The sequence below is a fragment of the Aegilops tauschii genome, chromosome 5 (assembly GCF_002575655.3).
Source record: "Aegilops tauschii subsp. strangulata cultivar AL8/78 chromosome 5, Aet v6.0, whole genome shotgun sequence".
Classification (NCBI taxonomy): Eukaryota; Viridiplantae; Streptophyta; class Magnoliopsida; order Poales; family Poaceae; genus Aegilops; species Aegilops tauschii.
The window spans coordinates 338,068,805-338,083,379 of record NC_053039.3 but is presented as its reverse complement, the minus strand read 5'-3'; the positions used below and the strand labels follow the sequence as shown (position 1 = coordinate 338,083,379).

Genomic DNA, 14,575 nt, shown 5'->3' with positions numbered 1-14,575 from the left:
AGGCCGGCAACACCAAAGGTATATGTGATATACATGTAATTGATGTGTACCTTACCAGTACTCGTAGTAGCTCCTGGGTATTTGATACCGGTGCGGTTGCTCATATTTGTAACTCAAAATAGGAGCTGCGGAATAAACGGAGACTGGCAAAGGACGAGGTGACGATGCGCGTCGGGAATGGTTCCAAGGTCGATGTGATCGCCGTCGGCACGCTACCTCTGCATTTACCTACGGGATTAGTTTTAAACCTCAATAATTGTTATTTAGTGCCAGCAGCATGAACATTGTATCAGGGTCTCGTTTAATGCGAGATGGCTACTCATTTAAATCCGAGAATAATGGTTGTTCTATTTATATGAGAGATATGTTTTATGGTCATGCCCCGCTGGTCAATGGTTTATTCTTAATGAATCTCGAACGTGATGTTACACATATTCATAGTGTGAATACTAAAAGATGTAAAGTTGATAACGATAGTCCCACATACTTGTGGCACTGCCGCCTTGGTCACATTGGTGTCAAGCGCATGAAGAAGCTCCATGCAGATGGACTTTTGGAGTCTCTTGATTACGAATCATTTGACACGTGCGAACCATGCCTCATGGGTAAGATGACCAAGACTCCGTTCTCCGGAACAATGGAGCGAGCAACCAACTTATTGGAAATCATACATACTGATGTGTGCGGTCCAATGAGTGTTGAGGCTCGCGGTGGCTATCGTTATGTTCTCACTCTCACTGATGACTTGAGTAGATATGGGTATGTTTACCTAATGAAACACAAGTCTGAAACCTTTGAAAAGTTCAAGGAATTTCAGAGTGAGGTTGAGAATCAACGTGACAGGAAAATAAAGTTCTTACGATCAGATCGTGGAGGAGAATATTTGAGTCACGAATTTGGCACACACTTAAGGACATGTGGAATAGTTTCACAACTCACGCCGCCTGGAACACCTCAGCGAAATGGTGTGTCCGAACGTCGTAATCGCACTCTATTGGATATGGTGCGATCTATGATGTCTCTTACCGATCTACCGCTCTCATTTTGGGGCTATGCTTTAGAGACTGCCGCATACACTTTAAATAGGGCTCCGTCAAAATCCGTTGAGACGACACCGTATGAATTATGGTTTGGGAAGAAACCTAAGCTGTCGTTTCTAAAAGTTTGGGGATGCGATGCTTATGTCAAGAAACTTCAACCTGAAAAGCTCGAACCCAAGTCGGAAAAATGCGTCTTCACAGGATACCCTAAGGAAACCATTGGGTATACCTTCTACCTCAGATCCGAAGGCAAAATCTTTGTTGCCAAGAACGGGTCCTTTCTGGAGAAAGAGTTTCTCTCGAAAGAAGTGAGTGGGAGGAAAGTGGAACTTGATGAGGTGATAGTCACCCCCTCCGAACCGGAAAGTAGCGCAGCGCGGGAAGATGTTCCTGTGGTGCCTGCACCGACTGGGGAGGAAATTAATGATGATGATCATGAAGCTTCGGATCAAGTTACTGCTGAACTTCGTAGGTCCACAAGGACACGTCCCGCACCAGAGTGGTACGGCAACCCTGTCCTGGAAATCATGTTGTTAGACAACGGTGAACCTTCGAACTATGAAGAAGCAATGGCAGGCCCAGATTCCGATAAATGGCTAGAAGCCATGAAATCCGAGATAGGATCCATGTATGAAAACGAAGTATGGACTTTGACTGACTTGCCCGATGATCGGCGAGCGATAGAAAACAAATGGATCTTTAAGAAGAAGACAGACGCGGATGGTAATGTGACCATCTATAAGGCTCGACTTGTCGCTAAGGGTTATCGACAAGTTCAAGGGGTTGACTACGATGAGACATTCTCACCCGTAGCGAAGCTGAAGTCCGTCCGAATCATGTTAGCAATTGCCGCATTCTATGATTATGAGATATGGCAAATGGACGTCAAAACGGCATTCGTTAACGGCTTTCTTAAGGAAGAATTGTATATGATGCAGCCGGAAGGTTTTGTCGATCCTAAGAATGCTAACAAGGTATGCAAGCTCCAGCGCTCCATCTATGGGCTGGTGCAAGCATCTCGGAGTTGGAACATTCGATTTGATGAGATGATCAAAGCGGTTGGGTTTACACAGACTTATGGAGAAGCCCGTGTTTACAAGAAAGTGAGTGGGAGCTCTGTAGCATTTCTCATATTATATGTGGATGACATACTATTGATGGGAAACGATATAGAATTCTTGGAAAGTATAAAGGCCTACTTGAATAAGTGTTTTTCAATGAAGGACCTTGGAGAAGCTGCTTATATATTAGGCATCAAGATCTATAGAGATAGATCAAGACGCCTCATTGGTCTTTCACAGAGTACATACCTTGACAAGATATTGAAGAAGTTCAATATGGATCAGTCCAAGAAGGGGTTCTTGCCTGTATTGCAAGGTGTGCAATTGAGCACGGCTCAATGCCCGACCACGGCAGAAGATAGAGAAAAGATGAGTGTCATCCCTTATGCCTCGGCCATAGGGTCTATTATGTATGCCATGTTGTGTACCAGACCTGATGTAAACCTTGCCGTAAGTTTGGTAGGAAGGTACCAAAGTAATCCCGGCATGGAACACTGGACAGCGGTCAAGAATATCCTGAAGTACCTGAAAAGGACTAAGGATATGTTTCTCGTATATGGAGGTGACGAAGAGCTCGTCGTAAAGGGTTAAGTCGACGCTAGCTTCGACACAGATCTGGATGACTCGAAGTCACAAACCGGATACGTGTATATTTTGAATGGAGGGGCAGTAAGCTGGTGCAGTTGCAAGCAAAGCGTCGTGGCGGGATCTACTTGTGAAGCGGAGTACATGGCGGCCTCAGAGGCAGCGCAAGAAGCAATCTGGATGAAGGAGTTCAATACTGACCTAGGGGTGATTCCCAATGCGTCGGGCCCGATGACTCTCTTCTGTGACAACACTGGAGCTATTGCGCTTGCCAAGGAGCCTAGGTTTCATAGGAAGACCAGGCATATCAAGCGTCGCTTCAACTCCATTCGTGGAAGTGTTCAAAATGGAGACATAGATATTTGTAAAGTACATACGAACCTGAATGTAGCAGATCAGTTGACTAAACCTCTCCCTAGAGCAAAACATGATCAACACCAGAACTCTATGGGTGTTCGATTCATCACAATGTAACTAGATTATTGACTCTAGTGCAAGTGGGAGACTGTTGGAAATATGCCCTAGAGGCAATAATAGAATGGTTATTATTATATTTCCTTGTTCATGATAATTGTCTATTGTTCATGCTATAATTGTGTTATCCGAAAATCGTAATACATGTGTGAATACATAGACCACAACGTGTCCCTAGTAAGCCTCTAGTTGACTAGCTCGTTGATCAACAGATAGTCATGGTTTCCTGACTATGGACATTGGATGTCATTGATAACGGGATCACATCATTAGGAGAATGATGTGATGGATAAGACCCAATCCTAAGCATAGCACAAAGATTGTGTAGTTCGTTTGCTAGAGCTTTTCCAATTGTCAAGTATCATTTCCTTAGACCATGAGATTGTGCAACTCCCGGATACCGTAGGAGTGCTTTGGGTGTGCCAAACGTCACAACGTAACTGGGTGGCTATAAAGGTGCACTACGGGTATCTCCGAAAGTGTCTGTTGGGTTGGCACGAATCGAGACTGGGATTTGTCACTCCGTTTGACGGAGAGGTATCTCTGGGCCCACTCGGTAATGCATCATCATAATGAGCTCAAAGTGACCAAGTGGTTGGTCACGGGATCATGCATTACGGTACGAGTAAAGTGACTTGCCGGTAACGAGATTGAACGAGGTATTGGTATACCGACGATCGAATCTCGGGCAAGTAACGTACCGATTGACAAAGGGAATTGTATACGGGATTGATTGAATCCTCGACATCGTGGTTCATCCGATGAGATCATCGTGGAAAATGTGGGAGCCAACATGGGTATCCAGATCCCGCTGTTGGTTATTGACCGGAGAGTCGTCTCGGTCATGTCTTCATGTCTCCTGAACCCGTAGGGTCTACACACTTAAGGTTCGGTGACGCTAGGGTTATAGAGATATTAGTATGCGGAAATCCGAAAGTTGTTCGGAGTCCCGGATGAGATCCCGGACATCACGAGCAGTTCCGGAATGGTCCGGAGGTGAAGAATTATATATAGGAAGTCCAGTTTCGGCCACTGGGAAAGTTTTGGTGGTCATCGGTATTGTACCAGGACCACCGAAAGGGTCCCGGGGGTCCACCGGGAGGGGCCACCTATCCCGGAGGGCCCCATGGGCTGAAGTGGGGAGGGGAACCAACCACTGGTGGGCTGGCGCGCCCCCCCTGGGCCTCCCCTGCGCCTAGGGTTGGAAACCCTGGGGGTGGGGGGGCACTTGGCTTGGGGGGCAAGCCGCCCCCTTGGCCGCCGCCCCCCTGGAGATGGGATCTCCCAGGGCCGGCGCCCCCCTGGGACCCTATATATAGTGGGGGGAGGGAGGGCAGCAGTACCCTAGCCCCTGGCGCCTCCCTCTCCCTCCCGTGACACCTCTCCCTCCCGCTTGCGCTTGGCGAAGCCCTGCCGGGATCCCCGCTACTTCCACCACCACGCCGTTGTGCTGCTGGATCTCCATCAACCTCTCCTTCCCCCTTGCTGGATCAAGAAGGAGGAGACGTCGCGGCTCCGTACGTGTGTTGAACGCGGAGGTGCCGTCCGTTCGGCGCTCGGTCATCGGTGATTTGGATCACGACGAGTACGACTCCATCAACCCCGTTCACTTGAACGCTTCCGCTCGCGATCTACAAGGGTATGTAGATGCACTCCTCTCTCTCGTTGCTAGATGACTCCATAGATTGATCTTGGTGATGCGTAGAAAATTTTAAATTTCTGCTACGATCCCCAACACCAGCAAGGTAAGCTAAAGACATAAGCAAAAGGGATACATGCTATAGAGACGGACCCACATGGCCTGGGAATAATGTAGCCCGAGGGGCGCTCCCAGCTAAACGAGCTTGGAAGATGTCACCTGGTTCTGTAGACGAAGTAGAGTTGGTGCAGCTAAAGGCGTGCGTTGAAGAAATGACTCCTCATGAGCCACCGGGACCCTGAGCTTCAGGAGGCTCTGGGGGTTCGGGAGGTTCCCTGAAGGTCGTCTCCATCTCCTCCAGGACTGCGTGGTACCTGGCCTCTTGAGCCGCCAGGACACGCCGCAGATCGCGTTGATAGGCTGACGCCACGCTCGGCAAGCCGAAGGGCATGCGAACGTAGCTGTGAGGTGGGCCCTCGCAGCGGCTCACGCGCGATGGCCAGAAGCGGTCCTAGGATGCGGCCCTGTTGAGCCCTGGGACGTCGATGCAGACGCGCAGCTTAGCATCCTCGCCTGGATGGGGAGCTGCGCCTCGTGAGCAGCTGTCGCCGCGCATGGCCCTTGCATCTTGCAGTTCCTGAGTGGTCTTGGTGATGAACTCCTGAGTGGTGGGCACTCCTTGCCCTGTGCTCTCCCGAGGAACATGTGCCGCGAAGCACGCTTCCAAGTGGTGCCCAAGCGCCTCCCTCGTGAGGTTGGCAAGGTCAGAGGCCCTCCAGAAGAGAGGCCCCGAGCCCTGCTCGAGGAGGGCGCCGGGCACGCTTTCCTATGCGATGGAGGGAGGCGCCCCTAGGACGGGCGCGGATCCTGGTGAGGCTCCTGCCGCGTCGCCATCCTCCTGAGGTCCTGCGCGGCGCGGCTTCTTCTTCTTGGGGATGGCCTCCGGAGGGCCTTCACTTCTGCTGTCGGGGTCGTCGATTGCTGCGGCTTGAAAGGCGCGCTCGAGGGAGCACACCGCATCCCTCTCCTCACACAGGACCGTGATGATTCCTCCACTTCCCGGCATCTTGAGGACGTTGTAGCCATGATGAGTGACTGCCATGAACTTGGCCAGGGCTGGATACCCGAGGATAGCATTGTACGGCAGGCGGATGTGCGCGACGTCGAAGTCGATGAGCTCGGTGTGGTAGTTCTTGCGCTCCCCGAAGGTGACAGGCAGGCGGACCTACCCTATCGGTGTGGTGGAACCGTCGGTCACTCCTGAGAAAGGCTTGGTGGGCTGGAGCTTTTCATATGGCACTTGGAGGTTGTCGAACGTGTCGACGGACAGGACGTTGAGCCCTGCGCCGCCGTCGATGAGGGTCTTGGTGACCTGCACATTGCTGATGACTGGGGAACACAGCATAGGGAGGGCGCCAGCGGTGGCCGCGCACTTGAGCTGATCCACCGAGTTGAAAGTGATGGCGCATTGGGACCACTTGAGCGGGCGCGTGGCCTCGAGCTTGGGGAGCACCGCGTTCACATCGCGAGCGAACTGTTTGAAGATGCGCTGAGAGGCTGGGGCCTGGGCGCCACCCAAAATGCAGGCGATTGCACGCGGTTCCTGGAAGCCCCCAGCCCCCTCGTCCTGGTGGTGATCGTCGTTCCTTCTTGGTGGCGGCAGCGGGGGAAGACCGGTGTTGCCCTGGGGGCGATCCTCACGAGGCGGGTCCCTCCAGGCGCCCTCGCGAGGTTGGTCCTGCCAGCGGTTCTCACGAGGCCGGTCGCGCCACTCCGGTCGTGCCACTCCTGGCGCGGGCCACGATCGTCCCAGCATCCGCCTCCTCGTCCTCCTCCACGGCCGTAGCCACGGTCGTTGCGCTCGGGGCGTCGACCGTAGCGTCCTTCCCGTATGGCTCTGAGCTCTTGACAGTCGCTGGTGTTGTGGGTGTTCAGGTTGTGGAAGGCGCAGAACGGTCGGCCGTTCTTGGATGACTCGGGCTGATCTCTGCCTCGCTTGGTGTCGGGCTCCGCCGCGAGCACCACCGCCTCCTTGCGCTTCACGTCCTTGGCCTTGGCATTCTTCTCCCCCGCTCCTGCAGCTGGCAGCTCGAGGAGAGAAAGGCGCCCCTCCTCAGCTCTTGCGCACTTGGTCGCCAGGTTGAACAGCTCCTGAGATGTGCAGAGCTCCTCGTGGATAGCAAGCTCTTCCTTCATCTTGACATCGCGGACGCCGTCGGAAAACGCAGAGATGATGGCCTCGTCCGTGACCTTGGGGATCTTGAGGCGGGTGTTGTTGAAGCGTTGGATGTACTTCTGGAGGGTCTCTCCTGGTTGCTGCTTGATGCGGCGTAGATCACCCGCGGCCGGTGGGCGGTCGCGAGTGCCCTGGAAGTTGGCGACGAAGCGGTCGCGCATCTCGTCCCAAGAGGAGATCGAGCTGTGCTGTAGGTTCAGGAGCCAGGAGCGAGCTCTGTCCTTGAGAGCCATGGGAAACCAGTTCGCCATGACTTTTTCATCGCCGTTGGCCGCTTCGATGCTCAGCTCATAGAGCTGCAGGAACTCCGCGTGGTCGGTGGTGCCGTCGTAGCGAGGAGGCAGATCCGGCTTGAACTTGCCTGGCCAGGCGACGCTACGCAGCTCGGGGGTGAAGGCGCGGCAGCCGGCCGTGGTTGCCGGGGCCCGCTTCGGAGGTGGAGCTTGGTCTTGACGAGGTCCGCGCTGCGCTGCTGCGGGCGGCGCGCGGTCTTGACGAGGTGGCGCGGGGAGCGCAGGTGCAGCTTCTCGCGGCCGCGGAATTTCTTGGCAACTTCTCTCTTCGCGCGCAGGCGCCGGGCGCGGCGGATCACGCCGCGGAGCCGCGCGCCTTGGTGCCAAGGCGCCGTCTTGGGGCAGAGGTGGTGGAGGCACGCCATGAGCCTCGTCGCCCGTGGCTGGTTGAGGGGGAGGTAGAGACGGACGGCACCGGGGAGCCCCCTGTGGCGCGGACGAGCTCGGCGACGCGGTCGAGCCACTCCTCATAGAGGTCGTCGACGGGGCGGTAACGCAGGAGTTCGTTCGCCGCGAGGAGCGCGGCCCGTGCCTCCATGGGAGCGCGGCGCGCGTGAGACGAAGAACCGGCAGGGGTCAGTGATGGAGTAGCGGTGTGACCGTCCTGCCGCACCGAGGGATGGAGCGAGGACGCCTGCTGCTTGTTCCCCGCCGGGCCGGTGCCAGTGTTGGCGGCGGGAGCCGGAGAACGACGAGGTGGCCCGCCCACGGGAGCCGTCTGAGCGACGCGGGCGGTGAGGGTAGCCCGACGCTCATCTCGAGCACGGCGAGCGTCCGCCATGGAGATGACGGAGCGATGGAGCAACGAACTGATGGAAGGGAAGCTCCGGCGCACCCCTACCTGGCGCGCCAAATGTCGGATGTGGGGTTCCGGCAAATCCTTAAGGTTCGAACACTGGGGTGCGCGCAAAGTCTCTCCCTCCTACCGATCTACGCTCTAGCTCGCTAAGATCTCGCAGACGAACTCGGCGAACTCGCAACACAGAAAGACACGAGGTTTATACTGGTTCGGTCCACCGTTGTGGTGTAATACCCTACTCCAGTGTGGTGGTGGTGGATTGCCTCTTGGGCTGATGATGAACAGTACAAGGGAAGAACAGTCTCCTGAGGTTGAGGTGTTCTTGTGGCTAGGCTCTCGATCGGATTGGATCAAGCTAAGATCATATCCCCCCTACTATGGTGGCTAGCTCTACTTATATAGGCCCTGGTCCTCCTCCCAAATATCGAGCGGGAAGGGAGCCAACAACGGCGGGCAAATTTGAAGGGGGACAGCTAGTACAAGCTATCCTGACAAAAGCGGTCTTTGCCTGCGAAAAGCTCTGGTGGTGATGCTGCCTTGGGCTCCACGATGACCTCCGTCTTGCCGTCTTCCTGGTCTTGGTCTCATTGCACCAATATAGCAACCTTTGCCTGATGCCTCGGTACTCTTCGCCTGCACTGGCCTCCTTAGCACCGAAGAGGAAATAAGGACGCTGCGCGCGCTGGCGCCCGCCTGGTGCCGTTCGTCATGGCTCACGTCACGAGGGCCTCGTGAGGTTTGCCCCGCCTTGATATCTCCGCTCCTCGTGAGCCTGCCCGGCTAGGCCACTCCAGAGGAGGTCTTGCGTCGTCCGCCTCGCGAGGCTCGAACCCTCGCGAGGGTCTTGGATGCCTTGTTGATGAAGATGGGCCGTACGGCCTGCTGGCTTAGCCACGCTGTGGGCTGCAGCAGGCAAGTCTAGGGACCCCCGTTCCCAGAACGCCGACAAAAAGCTCGACATTTCTCTTGCAAATTCGAAATGGTGAACTGAGGTAGAGTAGACTGTTATTTTTGTTTATTTATTATTGTGTGCACTGACAGGTGGGACCCGGTGGTCATTCAGACGTACACTTACAACTTACTCTGTCCCAGCACTGCAGGTGGGCCCCCCTGTCACACTGGCATGTCTAGTCAACAAATGCATATGTATCTGTACAGGATTTGAAGCGTATTTGAACCATACAACCATGTTTTTGAACCAATTCGGTGTATTTTTTTAAGTTCAGGCAACAAAGTGAACATTCATGGCAAGTTTAAGCACCACTTGTGTTATTACCTCTTTTTTTAATGGCATTATTTCGAGAATCAACTAACCGGCAAATCAGCAGCCCAAGTGATTTGTTGCCTCGCTGTCGTGTCTAGGAATACAACAAAAAGCTTGACATTTCTCTTGCAAATTCAAAATGGTGAACTAAGGTAGAGTAGACTGTTGATCCGATAGTCCAATAGGGACATATTCGAGCACAACTAAAGCCATTTGGCCTGCTTAATCAATAACTCTTGTAGTCACCTGAACCACTCTCTCTATTAGCCCACAACCTCTCTTCTGGATGAGGAAGAAGATTCAATCAACATACGAGGTTTGCCTTCTTGAACTCCTCAAAACCAATATTTTAGAGAGTTAACCAGTTTTAAGGGAATGCTTTTATGCTCCTCACTTTGATTTCAGTTGCTCACTAAGGCCTTTTGGTTCATATGATAGGAATATCATAGAAATAGAAAAATCATAGGAAGTGAGTTGACATGTATCTTAATTCATGGATGGAAAGACACGTCATTTGATGCATAAGATAGGAAAAAATCACTAAGTTTAGGCTAATGTTTTTTTATTTGCAATGTGAAAGATTGGTTCCTATCCTACATAGTACTATGAATATAAATCCATTCCTACAAATCGAAGGGCTTCAAAAGAAAATTTCTTTCAGAATCCCATCATATTTCCTACAAACCAAACCAACGGAGGCCTAAGGACATCTTCAACGCTATCCCCTAAAACAAACACATTATCCATCCACGGACCGCATCTGGACGCATGTAGTGGATAGGATACAAGAGCTGGTTATCGAACCATGTCCCTCAAATAGGCATCAAATCCGGAGATCAGAGGTGGGCCAGGCAGACTGAAGGACAAAGGCTGTGTTTGTTTCAGCTTCGGGAGCCAGTTTCTCGTGGAAAAAAGCTGAAACCGGAACAAACGACTAAACATGGGCAGCTTCGTGGAGACAGCCCAAAACAGTTTCGGCCTGTTTTACGTGTTGTAGCCCAAAGCGACCAGATGCGTACTTTCCCAGCGAAGCTAGTAGAGATTCGTGATTTTCCCAACACTAACCTTGCCTATTCTAGCAATTTACAGGAAAACTGCCATGATGTGTCGATCCCATCGAGGCCCGTTCCTCGATGAAACGTACATCGCGCCCTGGCGTTGCTAAGTGCTGGTGATGCGTCCGCTTTTTGTAGCTGATGTGTGAATGTATACTGTAATGATGTAATCAATGTTGTATGCTGCTGCTTGTTATCGATGCTATATGGTGTTGCTTCTGTCGATGCCGTAATGCCGTGCATGCTGTATATGTGGTCGTGGTCGTGGTCTTCCTGAATATGTGTTTGTGGGCAACTGAATTTAAACGTGGTCTTCCTCAATACGATTGACATGCAAGAAAATAGCATATTTGAAATTAGACTGTGCTAACTACCAACTAGTCTGCATTTAAGCAACAGGTACGTACGATCTCTCGTCAACCAAACCACCCATAAAAAATGAGCACACGCACGCCTATGCATGCACCAATCACACGTCCGTTTGAAATTTGCACATTTATCTGAGGAATTTTCATATATAATATATTAGATTTTGAAAGATATGAACATTTTAAAAAGTATTTTAATCTGCCTGATAAAAAAATTATAAAAACAAGAAAGTGAGAAAATTTTAGTCTGCATGGACTAGCGATGTGACAACATAATTCTTTTGCTCACTATTATTCTATGTATATATGAGCAAGAAAGTGAGAAAATTATTATTATGAAATATTTTATGCATTACCATAGAACAAATCATTCCCTGTCAGTCAAAATACCATTTAAACAATCTATTAACACTGAATCAACAAGTTACATTGATCTCAGTGCTCTAAGGGCATTTCAGGCTTTTCACTAGCTCACAGTCGTTTTCACAGCTGCGTTGCCAAACAGCTAACCTTCACTACAGCTGTTTCCTCAGCACAGCAGTTTTGCCAGCACAGCAAGCTCACAGCTGAATCTATTGAAACTGAAGCCCAAACAAACACAGCAAAAGCAAATGGGTTGTGAGAACATGTGGTCCAACCGACAGTGGGCCAATCGGGTCTTCCCATGATGTCTAGACTCCTGCAAAGTCTCCGCAAATTTGCTTCTGATGTGGGGGAAAGCAGGCATGTGAACTGATCCATAAATGTTTAGAAGACCGTGTTGGTTGGCAAAAAATGCCCAGACCTTTACGAAAAAGCTTTGAGGTAAAGTTTGGAGATGCCCTAAATTTAGCTTAATGGGTATTTTGTTCACAAAGGAGAGTGGGAGCAGAACCCATCAAGGCAGTACAGAGATACGATAGTTCAGCTAGCAGCAATGCATGGTTCCATTCCATCACGTATATCCTTAGAAATGTAAGTATTCTTCAATCTCTCGATTCCCTCCTACTTTAACTGCTAGCAGCAGCGGCGACGGTTGAACCGATGGATTGAACAACTAAGCGAGGAGCCAGAAGTCCCTGTGGCGCCTGCTGGAGACGAGGTACCCGCCGGAGTTCCGGCGGCGCACGCCCAGCGCCTCGCACGGCGCGTGCTCGATGCAGTACTCCACCAGGCCCCTCTGCCACCGCCTGCCGCACCGACGCTCCGCCGCCGGCCACAGGCCCAGGATCCACCGCGCCGTGGCCGCCCGCCGGCGCTGGCCGAGCACGAGCAGCGACGCGCCGTGCCGCCTCGCGGCGTCCACCACCGCCGGCGCGCGCTCCTCCGCCTCCGTCACGCACACCTCCACCTTCACCTGCATAAACGTTGATTCTTGTGTCATCATATAGACCAATCAATCAATCATGGGCGCAAGGCGCAATGTTGATCCACTACCACCATATATTACTGCGGAATTGCTTTCTCGTCTTGGAAAGGGATGGAAGGTGCCAAAAGCAAATAAATTCATTCCTAGAGCCTACTGGCAGCCTAGCTCAATTATTGAGCACCTTTGCGCGTTCGGCCGAAATTCGGCGCGAAATGCGCTAAATGGCTCGCTGCCTTTTAGAACTAGCTTCCAGTTTGATATTCTCTCGCTTTATACCAGCAGCGAAATAAAGAATGTATATTACCTCTGGCCTGGTCGACTCGCACAAGCTCCTCATGGCATTAAGGTTTTCATAGCATCTTGTCCTTGACATCTTCACGCAGGATGAATCATCCGCTGTAGCAATCATATCAGAATTATTTTACGTTAATTTCAACAAAATCCCACTCCCACAAAAGAAAATGTACTTCACTGGTTATCGCGGTACGGTCACTCACCATCTGCCGGGGCCGGTTTGACGACGGCGAGGAGGACGACGGCGTCATTGCTCCGGACGGTCTGCGACAGCGCCCACTCGAGCGCGCCCACCGCCTCCGCCCGCCCGTCAGCGACCACCATCACCCGCCGCCCGCCGCCGTCCTTCTTGCCGCCCACGACGTCAACCATCGACGCGCCATTGCCGCCACCGTAACAGCGTCCGTTTCCTGCCCCAGCGTCACTCCTTACCTTGCTGGTCACCGACGGCGGCAGCTTGGAGGCGGCGGAGGGGGAGGGGGAGCAGTAGCTCAGGCGCTGCACTCGCTTCCTGACCCGCGTCGCCGACCGGCCGCGGCACAACACCGGCAGCCTCCGCCCCATTAGTAAATCCGCTGCTCAGCTAACTCCAAAGAATGTGGCCTGCGGGACAAGGAAAAGCTGTGGAGTATTCTACATGGAGGGCTAAGATTAGTGCGCATACGGGGATGCTTATATATACGCCTCTTGCGTATCGCCAATCGCTGCGAAACTGGCGGCGAACTTGCGAGACGTGCAGCGCATCAAGGGGTGGGACGTGCACTTGTTTGGTCGACTTCGCCTGCAGCCTGCGGTACAGACGATAATATCTTGGGCGTCTTATGATTCACGTGGTACGTATGGATGCTCTAATATGATTGGTAGAAACTACTGGTCATCAACCTATGAGAGACAGCTGCATGGACTTTCTCTTCCAGAAGACACATTTGTATTTAAGCATTTTGTTTTTTGGGCAGTAGCTTTAAGAAGTTGCAAACATATGTTGTATACAAAATGTTCATGTTAAGTTTTAAAAAAAATCCCTAAAAAAAGTTTTAAAGAAATATATTTCACGTTTGTTATTTGATCATACACCTACATTTTCCGTTGCCTTAGTCAATTATGTGGAGAACAAGGTGAGGCTGAGAAGGGCAGCGACGCGACCAGTTGTGGCATCCCTGCGAATGCCAAGCCAGGACCTCACCGTCGCCGGAGACTGGGACTAACACGGCTGGTCGTGGTGTCAGCGACCCAGGTAAGGCCTAGGGTTTGTAGGTGCAAGCGAGAGGCCTATTCGTTTTGAGTGTCGCTCGGATTAGACAACGACCGAGCTCTACATGGTTACACCGTGGACAACCCCAGCGTCACTACTGAGGGGGATTACTAAGGACATTGTCCAAACAAACTATGGTAGACACCTTTAAACAGCCATCATTTAACGAAGTAGTAAATTCGAATGACTACAACCTTGATCAATCTGATCACAAAGTGAGTTTTTCATGCTTATGCACTGGTATCATGGTTTCTATGTTGTTAGTACAAAAACACTTCTTCCACATTAAACAGTACTGCATAGATACAAGTTTAGCACAATGAATATCTGAGTTATTTCACACAAGGAATTTACAAGCTAATGAAAATCAATAGATTTATAGGATATCTATCTAAATACGGCTCCTATCGTTTAAGGTTAGTAAATACATACTAGGAAATGCTCTTCAGGGATACCAGAACAGGAAGATCCTGTCAAGGGGAAACAGGACCTTAATAAGCGCCATCCCGAGACTTGGACTCGAGGGATGGTAAGATCAATAGGAGAAGGAGATATGATACAATTACTATGATCAGGATACCTTATATGAGCCATACTTATCCAGGGAATCAATCGCGTGAGGGTGTTGTTGATAGAGGGAGCTCTGGCCAGGAGAGGCTAGAGCGAGTGATAGCAACGGAAAGGTAAGAGCAAGAAGGAAACAAGGCTTAAGAGGACCCTAATGCACCAATACTTTAGGCATTCCAACTTCCAATACATACTTATCATGGAATGAAATCCAAGAGGAGCAAGCATATCACTGAGAATAGCTAGCTGAAATCAAGGATGCTATCACAATATTCAATGGAATCGTTACATCGGAATAAG

The 14,575-nt window shown here is 51.3% G+C and overlaps 1 protein-coding gene across 1 annotated transcript; it reads right to left on the bottom strand.

Moving 5' to 3' along the window:
* Nucleotides 1-11,636: 11,636 nt before the first annotated feature.
* LOC109787133 (uncharacterized) lies at nucleotides 11,637-13,256 on the bottom strand. Its single transcript, XM_020345695.4, has 3 exons — nucleotides 12,660-13,256; nucleotides 12,467-12,558; nucleotides 11,637-12,150 (listed from the first exon to the last, which is right to left on the bottom strand). The coding sequence occupies exons 1-3, from the start codon at nucleotides 13,018-13,020 to the stop codon at nucleotides 11,851-11,853; spliced, it is 753 nt and encodes a 250-aa protein (XP_020201284.1). The 5' UTR covers nucleotides 13,021-13,256; the 3' UTR covers nucleotides 11,637-11,850.
* Between the last annotated feature and the right edge of the window lie 1,319 nt (nucleotides 13,257-14,575).